This window comes from Stegodyphus dumicola, chromosome X2, assembly GCF_044657685.1.
Source record: "Stegodyphus dumicola isolate Sdum_Otavi_A_Nest chromosome X2, ASM4465768v1".
Lineage (NCBI taxonomy): Eukaryota > Metazoa > Arthropoda > Arachnida > Araneae > Eresidae > Stegodyphus > Stegodyphus dumicola.
Window position 1 is genome coordinate 54,185,659 of NC_140781.1, and position 20,643 is coordinate 54,206,301.

At 32.1% G+C, this 20,643-nt stretch overlaps 1 protein-coding gene across 3 annotated transcripts in view; it reads left to right on the top strand.

The window, feature by feature from the left end:
• The window catches only part of LOC118188352 (poly [ADP-ribose] polymerase 2-like), a 90,216-nt gene that overhangs the window by 26,291 nt on the left and 43,282 nt on the right, over positions 1-20,643 (top strand). For 2 of the 3 annotated variants that reach the window (XM_085808861.1, XM_085808860.1), the window contains exon 3: positions 11,143-11,541. The exons of the other annotated variant lie outside the window; for it this stretch is intronic. In XM_085808861.1, coding sequence (XP_085664987.1) covers positions 11,143-11,541 — 399 coding nt within the window. The remainder of the gene's footprint in view (positions 1-11,142; positions 11,542-20,643) is intronic. 3 annotated transcript variants of the gene reach the window in all.

Genomic DNA, 20,643 nt, shown 5'->3' on the forward strand with positions numbered 1-20,643 from the left:
ATTTTTAGGCATTAGACGAAAGTTTGAGTCTGGTTGTTTATATTTAGATCAGAAACCATATATTGAAAAATTATTTGATAAATTTTAAATGTCTGATTGTAAAACTGTCCAAACTCCCATTGAACCAAAATCTACATCAGCTGATTTTCAGAAAGGAAATGCATTTCATGGCCCATACAAGGAATTAATTGGATCTTTACTTTACTTAGCATATATTACTAGGCCAGATATTTTATTTGCAGTAAATTGCTTAAGCCATCTGCAGGAGCATCTTACTGATGTTGCCTGGTGTGCTCTATAGAGAATTCTTAGGTATTTAAAAACACCTTAAATTTAAAATTGATATACAAAAAGGATGATTTGGAAAGGGCAAACTTATGTTTGTATGTAGATGCAGATTGGGGGGGGGAGATACTGAAGATAAGAAATCAATTACTGGTTACTTTTATAATGTTTTCAAACCGTCCTATTGTGTGGTGCTGTAGCAAGCAAAAGTGTATTGCACTTTGATCAACAGAAGCTGAAATAATTGCTTTATGAAAAGGTACTCAAGATGTTTTATGGATAAAAAATGTAGTAAATGAAATTTCCAGTGTTAAAAATGTCTATATTTTTGAAGATAACCAGTGTATTAAAAGTATTGTTAATGAAAACTTTTCAGGTAGGCTGAAACATATCGATATAAAATTAAAGTTCACTCGTAAGACTGTTAAAGAAAATAATATTAAAATTGAATATGTACAATCAAGTTTACAAATCGCAAATATGTTAACTAAGCCTCTGTCCAAAAGAAAATTCTATGAACTATCGTCATTTAGCTGATTGTGTCATTCTTCTATCTTTTCTATAATGTGCGATTAAGGCAGAGTGTTGAGATATTTGTAATCACATTCTTATTGGTTAAAAAGAAGTATAGCTTTCTGTCACATCTGATGCATTAGCTTTCTATCAGGTCCGATGTATTCTGAAACTTAATCCCATTCTATTTGTTTATATTTTCTTTGTTATTTTTAATTGGTTGTTTATTGTGTCTTGTTTATGATTTGTTAAAACATGACCTGTTGTAAAGTTACGTGTATAAAACCTTTGTAAACTTTTTCTCTCCCTGCGTGTATCTCTGCGTATTGCTCTGTAATAAATGTTTGTTTTTTGAGCCACAGCATTTTCAATGTTCAACAGATAGCAGCATTAACACGGACTAACATCTCACTGTACACTTTACTGTCGAGGGTTTTACCATTTTCTAGATGCTCATTGTGGATAATACCACGACAATCCCACTAGATGCAGAGATGATCTTTTGGTTAGTTAAATTGCGTTTTGTGTCACTGCCAACAGGCTCACTGGAAGCAGACCAACCCCTCCCTTTTTGGCCTGTGTTGTTGAAATAAATCCACTTTTGATCACAAGTGGAAATTCGGTCCAGAATTTTGTCCTTGCTTTACATATTCGAGCAGATTAGTGTAGGCCCAAACACGTCTGTCCTCATCTTTTTGATTCAGCTCATGTGGCACCCATCAGTTGAACTTGTACGTAAAGTTTATGCAATGCATAGCACGACTAATGGAGATGGCACTACCGTCTGACTCCTTAGTAAGCTCTCGAGTGTTTGCATACTGATCTTCTTCCACAAGTTATTACAGGTGGGCCTCAACAACATCAGTAGGTAGGCCAGAGTGCTCTGCTTCTTGAATATCACAGTCCTTGTTTTTGAACTTTCAATACCAAGCCTTCACAGTGTCATATAATACAACATTAGTACCTAAAGCTATTCATATGATTTGGTGACATTGTGTAGCTGACTTTTTGCAACAGAACTGGAAGTAAATGTTGGCTCTAATCTGGTAGTTTGATAGTTCTATTTCAGATACTCTATGATAGCAATATTTTTTTACTTAATGATAACGATATTTTTTTTTTTTACAAATTTCACAATACAGTGTTTTAAACATCTTTTTCTTTCAAATGTCAGAAGTCATTTGGCAAAATATGATTAAACATGTCAATGAGAAATGTTTGCTTAGACGATATTTGTGGTGGTGAGAAACTTTCATTAAAAAATGCTATAAAATTAATAATATTAAAATGTATTAGTAAATATTAGTAAAAAATGAATTTTGACAGTTGAAGATATTTATTAAAAAACACATTTTAAAAATTGTATATGGGCACATTAATTGAAATTCTAAATGCGATTTGGTTATTCTCTGCAAGTCTTTTAAGGTTTCTGTTCCTTACCACATCCTTTATAAAAACTACATTTCAAGTTTATGTGAAATAGTAAGAAGAAAGTCCATATGTTTCAGATTTGCATAATTTTCCACTAATGCTTCCAAGTGCCGAATCAGTTGTGCATATTTAGTTTTTCTAGCTCCTGTGTTACGAATTCCTGCAGCAAAGCATGTTAAGCAGATTTCCACCATATCTTGCTCTTTTTAGAAATGATCAATGAGTTTGTAGAGCAATGGATGATGGCAATCTACAGTTTGCTGGAATGCTCTATACCACACTTCTACCGAATTATTTGTCTTCAGAAGACCATTGACTACGCACTGAGGAACATTCCACACATGTATTGCAAATTGTGATTGTGCTTGGCAGTTGCATCTTACTTGTTCTTTATTATTTATTTTCCCAGTAGTCAATAATCGGGTTTAGTTCTTTTGGGAAATTTTCAATTAATTCTTCAAATACTCTGATAACATCATGCACTGGTACAAAACTCGATGCTAACAACGTTTTTGTATAAGCACACACATTTTTATTATTTACATAAGCTTCTGCCAAATTCAGTTTTGCACTTTTTGCCGTACGGACTGTTCCAGATGAAACAAACATGTGAAATGCAATTTTGGTAAAGAATGTGGTAAGAAACAGAAGTTTGTAGAGAATTGCCAAACCACATTTAGAATTTCTATTAATATGTTCATATATAATATTTAAAATGAATTTTTTAATAAATATTTTTGACCGTCAAAATTAATTTCTTACTAATATTTACTAATATATTTTAATGTAATTAATTCTATATGCTTATTTAAGTAGGCTTAGCTATTACTTTAGGGCTATTTTATCGGGGCCATTTAGTTTGAGACTATTTTTTTAGTCTTGAGCTATTTTGACAGGTAACAGTCCAAGACCATTATATTTTAATATAATTAATTCTATATACTTATTTAAGTAGGCTTATCTATTACTTTGGGGCTATTTTATCAGGGCCATATAGTTTGGGACTACTTTTTTTAGTCTTGAGCTATTTTGACAGGTCACGGTCCAAGACCATTATATATTTTAATATAATTAATTTTATATACTTATATAAGTAGGCTTAGCTATTACTTTGGGTCTATTTTGTCGAGCCCATTTAGTTAGGGGCTATTTTTTTAGTCTTGGGCTATTTTGACAGGTCAGGGTCTAAGACCATTGTTCAACATTCTGAGTGATATGAATTTTTGGATCTGTTAATGAGAAACTGTATTAAACCCTCTAACTGGCAAGGCCATATATATATCGCATAGAATATTTTTTATGATGTGTGTAAGAACATATATATGCATACGTCTTGAAATACATCCAAAAAATCAAGGCAATATATCAAAAGTGTGTAAATAGAGGTATAAAGTACCAGGGATATTTTGGCATTAAAAATCAAGAACTCAATTCATGGCAGCTAGCTTTCCACGTTGTTCTTTTTCACTCGTGGTTGCCAGATCACTCTAGTTAAACTATACTCTTATTAGATCTTGGCATCACTTCACTTCTGCCTTAACAGTATTTTAAAATTATAAACTAATATACAATAAGTAACAAAAAAGATCATGATGCCACTCAGTGAGTTAAGAAAATAAAGCTTTCACAGCAACTTTTTCAAGCACTTGGCATTTTCCAATTAAATAATCTCTTGTTATGTAAATATTATTGACATATATATTATAAAATACACTGAAAGGTCGAATAAATTGCTATGCAGTCTGTGCTCCAAATTGGTTCACACATGTTATCTTTTTAAATCTATCATAGAAAGATGTGCTATTCTCTTTGTGTTTACATTGAAAGCTGTAGGTCACTAGTTAAAATAAATGAAGTAACTATTAATAAGCAGTGTGATTTGACAGTCATTTTTAACCTTCCAGCAGGAGCACCTTCTGCACCAACAAGAAAGGTCGTCCGTATTTCATAGACACGCTATTATAAAAAATAGATTTTCCAGAGCAAAAATATTAAAATTATTTTGTAAATAGTTAAACGTTAATAAGTGCAATTGAGTTAAACAATATTAACTTTAAAGAAAATAAAATAAGTATAAAACACTAAAACAATATAAAAAGGACTAAAGACTTACCAAACTAACTTGAAAGTAAAACAAAATTAAACTGCCAATATTTCAACTGAACTTTTATATTTTTAATCAGTAAGTGGAAAAACACATTAATATTACATAAAAAATCAATTTCATAATCACTTCATTACATCGCTGCATTCTGAACAAATATGCTTACAGTGCTCTAGACAAATGAATTTAAGCAAATCTCACAGTTGAACCTCGTAATTCTAGTGCGCTTGTTATTTTGGCAGGGTTTGCATCTTTTTCTTCCCTGAAGTCATTTCTTCAACAACAACTAATTCTGCTTTTCATTTCAACAATTTAAATTTCAGCTCGCTTTGAAGAAAGGTAGGGCTTCTTCTTTCAACGTTTTCCTTCATAAGAGCATTTGCTAGCTTTCACAGATATTGCCTTCGAAGTAATTTTTCACTATTATTTGTTGAATGAATTATGTAGCTGTTGATTGCTGCTATATTCAGCATAGAGAAGAAAACTACAAGAGGCCAACGCCTGCTGTTCTTGGCAACATTGTAGGAAGCACAGAGTTTGTCGACTGCATCCACACCTCCTTTGGTAAGATTGTAAAAAGTGATAATCTCAGGCTTTTTTTGGTCCTGGGTATCTTCATCTATTGCTACATCATCATGATGACTTGAAATCACTGTGACGTTTCTATAACGTTTTGGTACATAGGAGAGAAGTGTCATATTTTTTCTAAATCCAAAAAGACTCGCATTAGGTTTGCGAGTTTTCGTCTGCTTGAACTGATCCGGAATTTGAGGTTTATTTTTTTTCAAAGTACCTACAAATGACAATTTTTTTTTTCATCTAAATCTCGTACTAACTCAAAACTTGGAAACCAGTTGTCTGTGGTTACATTTCTTCCAGTGTTATGAATAGGTTTTGTCAACCTTTTCACAACATCTTGTGGTTTGTTGCTTACGCAAAAAGGACCTGCGCTCCAGCATAAATTTCCATATTGTATGTGTAAAACATACGAGCGTCTACCTTGGCGTAAATTTTTATACATATTTATTCGGTTTTTTAGGAATGTATTGAATGAAACCACATCTTCCTCGAAATCCTTTTAATTTCTCATCGACTGTGACATTTTCTCCAAGTCGACTCCTCTTTGTTCTGCTCTTGTGTTTATGTCATCAAGCTGTAAAGCTCTTAGTAAAAACAAAAATCTCTTCAAGTTCATCACTTCTTCAAAATCATCATTCTCCACAGTTCCTCAAGATTAACTCTGTTACCATGATAAATACTAGCTAAGTAAAGTAAGCCCAAAAGAGCTTTTATTTCAGCTCTATCCGTGTCTCTGCTGTCCCTTATACGAGAATAATTGGACCTCGCAGAAAAAATAAACTTATTCGTATCTTCAGCGATGATTTCTATCATACTAGCAGTAAAAAGGCATTTCCATATATCCAAAATATCTGTTAGATATTTAGCTTCACCGATGACTCCAGGAACATGAACACATATGTTACAAGGCGCTTGTTTAGTTTTCTTAACCGGTTCTTTATGCCATGTCCAAGAATCAATGACTTTTCTGTTTTTCATTTGATGAGCTATATACACGTCGGAAGAATTATCATCATTATTTTCCTCTTCAGAATTGCTCTCTGCACTTATCTCTGATTCTGAATCTTCTTCATCTGTAATGCTTTCATCGAAAATAATGTTCTCATTGTCATCACTGTCACATAAAAGCATATTTTCTGTAATTTCAAGATTCTTCGGATCATTCATGTCGAGCATTTTACTTTTATTTGCCATAACTGAAAAGAAAAGAACAAAAATATAATACATGGTTGCACGTATGTGATGTATACAGTGCTTCTATTTTATCATTAAAAGTAATTATATAAAATCATAAGATTTAGATGCAAAAGATGCAAAGATTTTCTAAAATAAAGAAGGAAATTAGATATAACAAAAACTTACTTCAACAGTCACGCGTATTTCTGGAATACAAATAGTAAATCTGCAGACTCGCATTAGCCTCTCGAAATCCAGCAGACGACTGAAAGAAGGGCGAATGAAGAGGAGAGAATAGCCAAGGACACACAGTCATAGTGCCTTCTGGCCTACGAAACAGATGCGAAATTAATATCTAGTGTATCTCGCACATATGCGCGCCCGCTGGAAGGTTAAATGTAGATTAACTTTACAAGCTGTGTTAAAATTTTGGTTTCTGAAGTAATTGTTGTACTGGGATTTCACATTTGCTTTTGGGAAGAGCATATCAAAGGCAATATTTATACTGGAAAGATGATCACCAAAAGAGGTTCATGGGCCCTGGAAATCGTACTTGCTGCATCATGACTTTTGTTGCCTAACTTTTTGTGTGCACTCAGCTGAGTCACCTTGCAGTAGCTTTACGTACCAAAAAATGCAGCAATTGGCAATCCTAACAGTACTCCCTGAAAAAAAGAATGCTACCATTTTACAGGTATTTTTGTTTGGCATCTCTCTTTTCTGATCTAAGCCAATATTGTTTCGAAGAATAAGCATGAGCACGAATGGCTGACTGTTCAGTGACGTCATGATCAGAAGACCAACCCGAAGCTGTGGAAAGTGTCTCCCACAAGCTCAAACCAATATTTCATCAATGAGTGTATAATTTGCACGTCTTTACTATGCTCTTGCTTTCTAAATTCGAATTCTGCCTTGCATTTAGAATGTAATTTTAAATTAAAATTTCCAGAACCTTGTGGAAAGTTGATCAGAAATTATGAACAACGGAAAATATAAATACCATGTGTAAATTTTGTTTTCTGCAAATGCTTGGATATTTCCTTCTTAAATGGTGTGAAAGTGATTTAAATAATAATTGACAAATATGCCCCAAAGCGTAATGAAACAAATAAAACAGCGAGAAAATTTCTGATATTAAAGCACAATGATACAAGAAACTAGAATGAAAGAATAGTAAATACTTTAACATTTATTGTTCTTTATCAGACATATTTTTCATTTATACATTTCAGAGAAAAGTGACTAAAGAAGTTCATCTCAAAAATATAAAATCAAACTATTTTTTAATTCAGAAAATGAAAAAAGACTGAACCAGTAAATATGTTAAACATTTTATTCTAAATTTAGATTTTTAACTAAAGATAGTTGAAGGAATTCCTGTAGGATGTAATGATATTGTTGCTTCAACCACAAAACAAAACTAGTTGAAACTTGCTGTACAAAAGATTTCTACAAGCAAAATGAAAAAATAAAATTTTATTGTTGAATATAAGCTCATGACATAAAACACATTTTATATTTCTAAAAATTTTTTTATTATCTTACTTTTGAAAGTAAATCTTCTATATAGATTAAGTACTTAGAAGACAACTATTTAACAAGAAATTAATTGTATATGTCTTTCAAGAGATATTTTAGTCTGTGAAATTTTAGGCAAAAATTTCCATTGATATCATGCATTACTTTTATATATTAGTGTTTGTGTCTGTATATCATTTAAAATTCATAATTTTACTCCTTGAAGCACATTAATTTCTTTTTTAGATTTAGCTGTTTTTTGGATTAAATTTGCTATTCCATTCACGTACGAAAAGTTAATCTTTAAAAGAACTTGATACATTTGCTAACAACTTTAAACAGAAAATTAAATTATGATCAAACAATTAAAAATTGTTACTGAATCTGATAGATGTCGGTCACTGTTAGAATGTAGTGAAATTACTTTTGTCTTTGTATAAACTATTCTTTTTAAAATGACATCAGCTATACTTAATTTGTTCAATAACTATTAATCAGTTACCTTTTTCAGAACTGTAGACATATCTTTATCAGGGCATAATGCTGAAGGCATAAAAAATTGTTTTTATAAAAGGAATGATGTAATTAAAAAAAGCCTAAGAAATGGAAAGTTCAAGTTTTTAAAAATATCTGCATATTGCAGAATTTACCATAATGGGCATATAATATACTGTCTATGGTGAACTGGTTTAAATTTGTTTAAACACATTATCATAATGGATACAAATTTAATGCTTTGTTATTATATATATGTATTCTTTTTCTATTTAATTTAATTAATTTTTATTTATTTGCTTCTTGAATAGTTTTAATTTTGTTAATGTCTTGTAATATTTATTTCTTGTATTTTTTTTACCTCTTGTATAGTTTTAAATAATTTAATTTTTTAATTCAAAGAATTTTCTTTTCTTTTTCTTTTTTACACTTATTGTGGCTACATTGCATAGATTTCCCATATTGTATATAAGAAATAATCAGTAATATAGTTACATTTATAAATATCTTTATACCTACGACATCTGCTTTATAAGTGCATAAAATAGTCCAGATATTTCTATAGTACCTGCAGTATTTTTATAGTATTTAATAGTACTTACTATAATAACCTTATTCGAAAGAAAATAATTCCAGACGGGGTATTATTTAAAAATATAACCTTTTGATGAATTGATTAAAATACATTATTGGAATAACAATTAATTTAAAGTTTTATTCCTTTTTATATGTCTTGAATAAAAGTTTCTTTTCATATATTTCTTCAATAACTTCTTTTTGTGTGTGAATTTTTATTTCATCTTGTTAACTTCTGATAATTTTTGATAATTGCTTTATTTCATGAAAATGATTATTTTAAGTAATTTTTATTTTAATTATTATTTTAAGTAATTTTTTGTAACTACTAAGAAAAACGTTTTTAACAGGTGCATTTATTTATATTTGTTTATTAATATTTGCCTGCTTAATTTGACACAAAAATTCCTTACCTTTGATAAAAAATTATTATTTAATATTTTTATAGAGTATACCAGTTTTTATACTCTGAAAAATGCCATATATTATATATATATATTTTTCTTCAGAGCAAAGTTTTATTTCATTTTGAAAAATTTTTCAGTGCTTGTTAAATTAGAATATGAGGTTTGAAATAAAATGGCTGAAAGAGAACAATAGAAAAATAATAATAGCAGTTCTAGTTTCATTGAATAATAAATTATGCAAATCAATATTTGCTTAAATTTCTTCTGAAATTTACATCTTTTTGAAATCAGAAATTTCATGAGAAATAATCTCTGAGAGTTACTTCATTGGGAAAAGTTTCATCTCTTTAGTCAACAGAATCCAAGGGAATTTCTTCCTACTGTAAAGAGAAAGTTACAGGACAAGTTCTATTGATCATGTAATAATAATAATCAATAAAGAGAGCAAATTAGTATTTGTACTTATTCATCAACTTTCATATCCTACAATTTTCAGTGCAACAAAAAATCAAAGAAATCTTCCTTACTTCTTCAAATAATATGCAAGTTTAAAAATTCCATTCTGAATTTTATTATAAATTAGATATCCTAAATATTAAGTGAAACAAACTGGAAACAAGCAGGAGCTAAGTAGATAAATGAGCAAAGCAAGGAATGAATAAGGATTGGACTCGTGAGCAACCGATCTTTTGCTGTGACGTCATGCTCAGCCCTTGTAACTATCTAAGCAGTTAGCCCTTTTTGAGATTCCATTGTTGGATAAGCTATTTCAGTTCAGTATCATAATGATTTTGTTTGCTTTATAAATACTCTGTTTATTGGAGTGTATAATATCTCGACTGTGGAAACTTTATGACCCATCTATTTTGCCGTTGCAACTTTTTTTTTTAGTTTTGGGCATAGTGTGCACTCTTAATAATCTATTATTTTCTTTCAGCATTTGTGAAAAATTTTTGTAGGTAACAGCAACAAAACAAAAAGTTGGACACCTTTTAAATCACTCAAATGAACTATAAGTTCTTTATATGCATGAATATTATAATATTAAAAATTAACAGCTATTTATTAAGTGTAGATTAAAATTAGCATTGCTAACAAAAAAACACTGGGCAAGTATAGCACTACACTCTTGCGCAGATGTTAATACCAGACTTGTGTTGCACCTTTGATGAGACAATGCTGTGGGGATTTTTGAATGATCACATATGCGCATCGTGCGTGTTGACCATGCCTTCTGTTGTAAACCTGACTTCTTCTGAGAATAAAAGAGCAGTAGGAAACTGCGAATCATTCTGTGTGGCATCCAACATAAGTACTCTACCCAAAGGGGATAAATGGCATCACCTAGGAGTTTGACTTGCACATGGAGGGAGTGCATGTTTTCTGCACACAGAACCTTTCACGCCACAACTACTTGTGGTTTGCAATGTTCTATGGTAATATTTCATCCTCTTAATGCCTACTATCACCCCTCTGAATTTGGCAGCACTATGTATGAAACTTCATTTATGGGTTTACATAATGTGATTTCTTTAATACTTTTTTTTTCTTTTAATTATTGTATTTTGTCTTAAGAGAATCTTTTTGCAATGAATTCAGCAAAGCCAGTTGTACAAAATGAAAGATATATGATTAGTCAAAACTGATGATTTTCTGCTTATGAAGAGCCATGATACCTACGTAACCACTTGTGTCTAAATCTCAACCCTTTTAGTTATTGGTTTTGTAATTTCCTGAACCAGTATGCTTCTGTAAATTATTCTGTGAACTAAGAATAGAGTATTTTGTGTTTTATTGAGTAAATAAAAGATTTTTAGAAGTTTAAAAATCTCTTCTTTTTTTCTGATTTCTATTTTATTAGCTTTCTAATTTATCTTTTCAGTTTTAATCATTTTTATGCAACTTTTGTGTACATGTTTTATTAAACTACTAATGACATCATTTTGGTATAGGTGCTGTGTAACTGTAGCTTCTAGGTTAGGATACTTTTTTAATAGTATGACATTTTTTAATCACCATCATAGTTTTTTAAATTAATTTATATCTTTTGGATTCTAGTCAAAGGTTTGTTTTACCTGAATTTTCTGCCAGTGCCAGAGCAATTGGAGATACAGTTCAGTCATCAGTTATCACTGTTGGCATGACTCTTCTAAATACAGAAGAAGAAATTGCTTTAAGTCCTGAAGATTTAAAATGTGTTCCAGTGGACTCAGAGTGTCAAGAACGTGAAAATTTTCATCTGTACTTTGAGAATGGCGTGCTTTTTACTGCCACATTAAATCTAACAAGTTTGCAGAAAAACAGTAATAAATTTTATATTATTCAAATTTTAGAGCATAATAAAAGAAAACAGTACTGTGTCTGGCGCCGATGGGGCCGTGTTGGTAGCAAAGGACAAAATGAACTTGTCAAATATGGTTCTAACATCGAATCAGCAAAAGAAGAATTTGAAAAAAAGTAATTAAAAAAACATTTTTTTTTTTCATTTTTTTTTTGTGTAACTATAATGCATCATTTTAACATTTGTTTTGATACATTTGTGATATGTTTAAAATACTTGATAATTAGTGATGGTTGACTAATGGAGCATCATTAAGACTCACAGTTATTTGCTATATTACTGATAATTATGTTACAATACACATCTGACTTACCCAATAGGTTAAGAACTTCATTCTGAAGAGTATGTAGTAAACAAGTGCTTTCTAATGCGAATTCTGTTTCATGTTGCATATTGCTATCATCACATCCATCTTAATACCGCAAACAGTTTTATCTTTTATCAGACTATCCGTTAATTGTGCCAACTTGCCTGTTTTAGCTTTGTTTTGAAGGTCAGTTACATACTCATCTGGGGTTTCCGATGTGGTTTGATTTCTAGTAAAGAATAAATGTCTTTCATATGTAGTATTATTCTTAGGTATACGATATTCCATAAATTTTGTATTAATTTCATTTAATTTAATTTCTTTACCATCTACAGGAAATATATTACGTATTTCAAGACCGTGAATTCCTATTAAATGAAGAAAAGTATTAACTTTCACCTTCTCTTCTTTATTATGTAATCCACTGGCTGCTTCTTGAATTTTGAATGATAGCAGCCATCTTTGCCCATGAGATTCTCATCAAATGTCATCGGATCTGGTGCTTTTAAACTTTCCATTTTAAAAGCAAAACACACCTGATATATAAAATAAAGCGTAGGAGTGCACAAGCTTTTTAGTAGAAGGGCCACTCACAGAAACGACTTAGTTGCCGAGGGCCAATAGTGTATGCAAAAAGATTTGGGGAGGGGGTCAATGCAATAATTTGCGTAATTTGTAATTCAGACATGTACCGTATCAAATTTAAACTGATTTGGAAACCATTGCATATGTATGTAAGCAAGAAGGGAGGAGGTTTCCCTTTCCTCTTGCATGTATTACTGGGGCCAACACACTCATTTGAGCTTGAAAAAAAAATTAGCTTATGTTTGTGCATGCTAATTTAATATATAAATATTTTTATAAAAATGTGAACTGGTTAGCCATAGTTTAATGCATTACTGTGATGGTTGAGACTAAATTTTATCAACAATTTTTTATATATTTGCTTGAAAGCTAGCCGTTAATATTCTTAAGACAGATTGCAAGTGTTGATCTGTCAGTTTATTTCTTAACTTTGACTTACTTAAATTCATAAGAGGAAATGTTTGTTCACATATATAAGAACTACCAAACATGGTAGCACATGTGCTTGCATTACTTTTTAAGTGCAAAAATTCGGTAGGTAGAGTTTTATGAAAGTCAAGAACGTCTAGCTCATGGAATCTGGATTTGCACAAGTCAGAAGTTTGTAAATCACTAAGTTCCGTTTGAACATCTGGAGCTTCTTCAACTACAACAGAAAATGGATCCCCAAACAGTTTAAATTTAGCCTTATGCAACTAAAAATCTGTAAATTTCTTTTCAAATAAAGTAAGCAGTATCATTATTTGATCTGAATAATCCAGTTGTTTACCAGGAAAAATTTCCTTGAGTTTCCTCAGGTAAGGAAAATTGATAAAATTTTGACAGTCAAGCTGTTTTGAAAACAGCTGGAGTTTTAGTTCGAAAGCAGATGTTGCAATGGCCAATTGACTGATGTACTGTTTTTTTTCCCCATCAATTTTTAAGTCATTCAGATGGGCTGTCACATCAACTAAAAATGCTAAGTCACACTTGAAAGATGGTTTCTTTAACATCCTAGTTCGTTTGCCGTTTTCTTCAAGGAATGATTTTTTTTTCATCAGTCAAATTAGCAAACTTTTACAAAGACTCTACATGGTTGAATCATTATACTTCAGAGTAATATATGAGATCATTATGTGGTGCGTCTCTATATATTGTAGGATTTCCTTTAATTGCCTGTGGTTTAAACCATGTGAATAAATACAATTGATTGTATTCAAATTTTAAATGGAGAATGAAGTATCAGCTCCCAGTTGTTTGCTGCTTCATTGATCTCATTCTAACAAGTTCTTCAATTACTTCAAAATTTTTAGAAATTATTCTAACAAACAGAAGCAGCTAAACTGTTGAAGTAATGTCCTTTCTCATCAGCTGCTAGAGAAAAGTACTTAAAATTTATGGCAGCAATCTGTAATTGTTATTTAACATCATCAGATAAATTTTCAATTCTTTGAATTGTCATTCTGCTCAGACTCACCTTTTCAAATTTCTTCGTAATGTCAGGGCATACTTTCTTGGATGCCAACAATATGCACTCCTTTGCATAACTGCCATCAGTAAATAGGCAGCCATTTTTAGCAATTAAAGGTGCGATTCCCAAACTAACTTCAACACAGTTATCTAATTGTGAAGATGTCTTTGTAAATACACACTTTTGTGCAACGAGAGAACAGAGAAGAGATTCGATTTTGCGATTTCGATCCTCTCCCTCAAGCTTTGAAAATGTTGAATGTTGTAATGTCGCTCAATAGTATACTTCTTGCGAACACTAATCATAAAATTACATATCAAACATGTGATTCTATTATTTTGCTCCATAAAAAAGTTTTTCGAAGTCCTGGCCTCTGAAAATTTCCTATTATTGCCCGCTACCTTTCTTTTCATTTTCAGTCTGTTCATCATGGCAAGCAACTATCAAAACCATGTGGCACAAAAATGACAAAAATTCTACGTTGGTTCCTTTTTCAAAGTAATAGTTAAAAAAAGTGAAATATTAAAAAAAAAAAAAAAAAAAAAAAAAAAAGAAAAGAAACTTTTTAATAGTTTCCTAAAAGAAAAATGAACACACAAGTGATAAAACAACATATAGTCACAAAGCCAAAAGGTGCAACAATGCAAACAAATGAATGCAGTGCTTTGTTCTCCATTTCTGAACTGTGCATGAAAAAATTAAAAAACTTATGGCTTGTTTAGGCTATTATTCTCTATATTGGACATCTGGATTACGGATTTTGTACCGTATTTAATTTGTAGAAAAAATTACATGGATACGAGTCATATTCACAGATCGAAATGTAATGCTGATATGAGCCAGTTCCCTTTGAAAATCCTCTGCGAAAGCATCTCTTCCCATAGATAGCTCTCAATTGCTTTGCCATAATCAGAATAAACCAAACCATTTTTATAACAGATTATGATTTTTTTTGCATTTATGGAAAGATAAAGAAAAAAGCGACTTAAGGGATAATTTTAGGAACATATCTTCCTGTTCTACAATACGAGTCTAACTGAGCATGAGAAATCAACAGCACATCTCTCGTCGGTGGGATGAACTGCAACTTTACTTGCAAGTGTAGATTATTTAATCAAAATTAATCTTTAAATAAATTGTGCAATCTATTTATTTTCACAGCTTGCATAAAAATTTCATAATTTCATTGTCTGTTCTTACAACTGTTATTAGAATTAGAGTTTTCTTCAAGGGCATTAAAACAATTTTTATCCCCATTTTTAATTTTTCTGAAAATATGTAACAGTTCTTTTCTAGAAAATTCAATGTAAAATACTTTAAATATTTCAGATTGGAATTCACAATCTTGTGCATTGTTATTGCACATAAAAAACTTGCCCTAGAGTGGTACTGTATTCCAAGGTTTTCAGAGATTGGATGTTTGTTTATAATATATAGGCATAGAAGAAAGGCTTCTTGGAGGGAAGCTGATTAAATTTATATTTAAACATGAGGTGAACCATAAAAATTTCGTGTAGGCAGTCTATCTAATCATCAGGAGTAAGAATCCGTGATAAACTATCAGTGTTCCGATGGAGTTAGTTGCTTAAATTTCAGTGAGCTCTGAAGGATTTTTATATAAATTAAATTTTTTAAGTAGGATGGTAAGATAACAGGACTGAGAGGATAATTGCCTGGAATGGAATACTTTCTTTGGAAAATGGATGAAAATTAATATTCTGTGTTCAATGGTTCTTGTGGTGTTTGTTGATGGCTGCCCCACTTTTTGTAATGATATGCAAGGTCTGTTTTAATTGAAGACTTTGGAAGTTAAAATAGAATGAGGAGAAATTTTTAGTATACCCAAAGATCCTTCATTAGGTATTTTTGATGCTGGAGATGGGGAAAATGAACGATGCCCTCCCTGGGGCTCAATCCTGGACCTGTCAAATACGTGCCGAGTGTGCTACCATTACACTATGTAGGCATGCTGGAAGCAAGGAGAAAATACCTTATATTCTCTCCCTTTTAAAGAGTGACTGGAGATTGGAGAACCCAGTTGTCAAATTCTGGTGGTGATGAATTATTGTCAACTACTTTTTAGTTCAGGCGCCACTTGTAGAGTTATTAGGTTTTTTTGATGCTAGAGACATAAAAAATGAACAGTGCTCTTGCCGGGACTCAAACCTGGACCTATCAAATATGCACAGAGTGTGCTACTGTTGTACTATGAGGGCATGCTGGAAGGAGGGAGAAAATTCCTTATAAGTTTATTCATTTAAAAATATCATGTAAATGTAGATGAGACATCTGATAGAATCAATGTTCTTGTCAAATACAAGATTTGGTCTGTAGCATTTCTTCAAGCTAAAGGCTGAAATTTATTGCAGGTGCGTAATTTTTATTAAAAATTTTTATGAGCAATAGTGCTATGTGTAAGCATTTCATTGAAAGAAATGGAGATGTTCATGGGGAGAGTTTGTGCAGATTCATGTTCATGGAACAAGAGAAAAATTGTAGCAGCAATTTTTTCCCCCGAAGCATGTAAAGAGTGCTCAGTGGCAAGACAGGAAGATTCTGTGACAAATACAATCAAAAATATTCACACATCAGAACATGTTTCAACTGAAAAGACAATTGCATACAGCAGTAATGTTATGTGTAATTTTGTGTGAGTTATTTTTCTTCATTCCCATTTTTATTTGCAAGTTGTTGGAACTTAAATAATAAATCTTATGTATTGGTTCTATTTTTTGTAATCCACATAAGAAGGGAGAACACTTTTGAACCTTTTCAACACAAATTTATTTGAGCATAAAAGGTGTAGAGGATCTGTGACTAATTTGATATGTAAACCAAATATCCAAGCCTTTGAATATTACTGTAAATGACTTTCTCTCAGCTGCTGAGATCTCGTTAATTTTCGGTTGCATAGCATATAGAACATAATTTTCCTTCTCTGCTTTGATATAAACAAGCACTGATGTCTGTTAATGAAGCATCTGATTATATCACAGTATTCTCAAAACTTGGTTTCCTTATCTCAGTTGAAATAAACAAGTACTAATGCCTATTAATGAAGCATTTGACTATGTCACCAAGTGTCCTCAAAGCTTGGGTGTATACAGATCACAACTGCATTATGAGGCTAAAGAGGCTTTTTTCATTACTTTTTCAGGATTCCTCAGCTGACAGTCTTCACAAGGTGTAAAGTGTTCTGCGATATTCTTAACCATGGATGGGCAATAAAAGTTATGCGGAACCTGTTCTTTGGGGTTTATTTTTTTTTAAATTCCTCAATGCAGATTCATAGACTAGTTGAAGTTTTCTAGCCTCTTTTCACCGCCAATACCAACTGAGATATCTTTTCTCAGGCAACTTTGTTGTAATCATCAGTTAAAAGAAAATTTCCTTATTTATTAAGCTCCATTTGTTCTTTTAGTTTTTCTCCTTCTGATTTCTCTGCTCATGACCTTGGTTCATAATTTTGACTCTATTTGATTTAGTATTAGTTGATATAAGCCGATTATTTTGATTTTCTGCTAAAGGTGTTTCCCCTACATCTAAACTTCGGAACAGACTTAAATCGTCTGCCATCTCTGAGTCTATACTTTTTCATTTCCTATTCCATTGTCTTTCACTTAATCGTTGAATGTTACCGGAGTAAAAAATTTCTTGTGTTCAGTAGTAATCCTGGACTTCTTTTATTTGTCTGATATGATTAGTGTAATTTCTATTGGTGCTCTAAATGTATTGCTTCTCCCCTTATTTATGGGCACAAAAATTTTAATTCTTTTATTTCTTTTTCAGAAGCTTAACTGAAAGCAATCATCCCACAATCAAAATTTACATGAAAGTCATGTTTTGGTCATAAAATTGTTATCCCAGTTCTGCTGTTTTCAATCCATTCAACCTCTCTCCCATTTACATTGGCAGCAATGAATCTTAAGAGCTGAATGACCTCCAGTGCTTCTATTGCCTGTTGATCCCTGAAGTTGTGCAAAGTCACTTTCGCTATAAGAGCCTTGCTATTTCGTCCTAGTGATGGCAAGTCTTTTGTTTTGTTTGTTCTTTCTGTGCAGTTTTGCACTAAATGACTTGAGTTCCCACAAATATACTCTCTTTTATTTGATTTTCTCTTGACATGTCAGTTAAAATATTTCCTTCCTAGCTATGTGGTCTTCCATTTTGGATGTGGCTATGCTTCTGGCTATATGGCCCCCTCCTAGGTTTGGGAGGTTAGCTCCCATGAATAGGTAATTTGAAATTCTCAGGTGTGATACTTATTTGCATACAAAAGACATGATTTTTTTTAAAAGTAAAATGCAGATTACTTTCTTTAGCTTTTGGATTGAACTAGTTTTCTCCTTATATTTTTCGGCGTGCTGATGTTTCATTGTCTAAAGTTTGAATTAATTTCTCCTGTATGATAATTTTTTTAAGAGTTCTAAATCTTCAACTTTTCTCAATTTGCATTAGTAATACCATGCAACCTTGACGCAAAGTGAATATGTGTCACAATTCTGAATCACTTAGCTTTCGCAAAATTGTCTAAGTATATTTTCTGTAATATGTTAAGTAATGCAAATACTTCTTCCATTTCATTAAGAAACTTTCTTAATTTCAAAACCTTTCTCCAACGAATTTGAATTCCAGACCTCTGCTTGTTGAAGTATGGTATAGTTCGACTGCCTCACCTGCCACCATGAGTGCAAACATACATAGAGTGGAAGGATGGAGACTTTCTTTCATATAAATTCTATCTTTCCGGAGAAGGGATGACTCATGTGACCTTTCACATCACAGCAAGTAATAATGCCCGTTTTAGACAAGGCTGTGTGTTTTGGCAGAATTCCCAGCCAAGGTAGCTCTTTAGATGGTCGGATAATAATTTTTGATGTGCAGACGCTTTTAATCACATCTTTGAATGATGTTACTCTTTCTATATTGGAATCCTTACTTTTGCACTTTTAGCCAGTTCTAGTTGAGTTTCACATTGCAATCGTAAATGTTTCTAATTTGAAAAATCTGTGTTTACAGTTAAGACTGTGTGAAACTGTGCTTCTGAAAATTTCTTAATGAAATTCTAATCATTCTCACATTCTGAAATTGGTGAAATAAGTCTTCATAGTTGTGCTATTGTTAAGTTAGGGGGAAGAGTCTGTCCTAATTCTTCTGCAACAAATATTAAAACTTCTTTCCGATTCCTTCTATCATGAACATTTTCTTGTGGTTTTTTCTTTTTCTTTCCAACCAACATACATCTATGGAAGAAATAAATTAGACTAAGAACTGGAAATTGGCCTACCTTCTTTCTTCTTGATGGCGAACCTGCTCCTGATTGCAGGAATATTGATTTGATTTTTTCTAATCCACATAAGAAGATGGTACTTTAAAAGTTTTTAACACGTATGTAAATTTATTCAGACATAAAATATATAGAATTATTGTGTTCAATATTTACCCAAGATTAACTTTGCTTGCCTGTCAATGGTTAAATTGCATTGAAACTTTGTGTCATTTATTCAGTAAATGGTAAGTACACATCTGTCGCTATTGTGCAGTTACATGGTTCTTATACAAATGGTAACTCCCTGTTGCAGTATGCCATTAGAGAGAACTATGTGCATTTTCCTGTGTCACGAGAGGAAAGGGAAGTATCAAATAATACATGGAACTTGGCTTCTGAAAGCAATTGAATTTTCTCTAGATTATATCTAAAACAAAACATTGCGAATCAGATGGGAGTTTCTGCTTTGTGAGTGAGAGCATACGTATCCAGAAACGTTGTTCTCCAGTTCTCCAATGGGCATCGAGCTCCACTGCGTGTCATCTGGCATGTATTAGCCAATGAGCACAAAGCCATTATTTGGATGTTCTTTTGTTATTTGGTTCATCTTGTCCTGAGTTGTGTACGTGCCTTCGGGAAATAGTTTTAGAAATTATCATCTTTTGTGATGTCTGCAAGAAAGGTGAAATACTCGTGTACATTTCAAAAATCGTACACAGTTGACTTTCCTTCCATTATTTCCTCGAGGAAATGTAATAAATTTGCGATGTGTACCATCTGTCGTTGCGATTTTTCGATTTCGTTTGGTGGAAGGGTGGATGTTCTCAAACATGTGCGCACACACAAACACAAGGACAAGAAGTCAAACAACAAAAATCAGCGTTATATTTACAAAATTTTCACAGGACTAGTTTCGATGGTTTTACCGAACCACCATCTTCAGAAAAATTAAATTTTTCTTTGGAAACAAAGGACCGAAAAGTGATTAATGCGGAATGTCTGTTCTCTGCCTTTTTACTGGAGCACAACCTGCCACTGAATGCATCGGATCACACTGCAGCTTTATTTAGAAAAATGTTTCCCGATAGTGAAATCGCTAAGAAATACTTAAGTGCAAGGACGAAAACAGGTGCAATTATTAAAGAAATAGGTTTGAAAAATAAATCTTCAGTTATTGATTGCATTAAAACAGCTCTGTTCTGCCTCTCTACCAATAGAAGCAATAATACCGATTCAAAACTGTATCCAATTGTTGTTTCTTTTTTAATCCAGAGTCTTCAGAAATTGAGTGCAGTTTACTTTCTGTCCCCACTTTAGAAGGACATTCTACAGGCTTTAATATAGCACAGCTAATTATTAAAACTTTAAAAGAAAATGCAATCCCTCTGGATAATTGCTTAGCACTTGGTCCCGATAATGCACCAGTAATGGTAGGCTTGAAGACTGGTGTTGCAGGCATCTTAAGAAAGGAAAATTCAGATTTGCAGATTATGAGGTGCACCTCTTAAATTTGGCAGCCGAAAAAGGGGCAGCTTCTTTAACAATAAATGTGGATGAACACATTGTTGATATTTATTGTTATCTTGAAAGGAGTTCTAAAAGGAAGG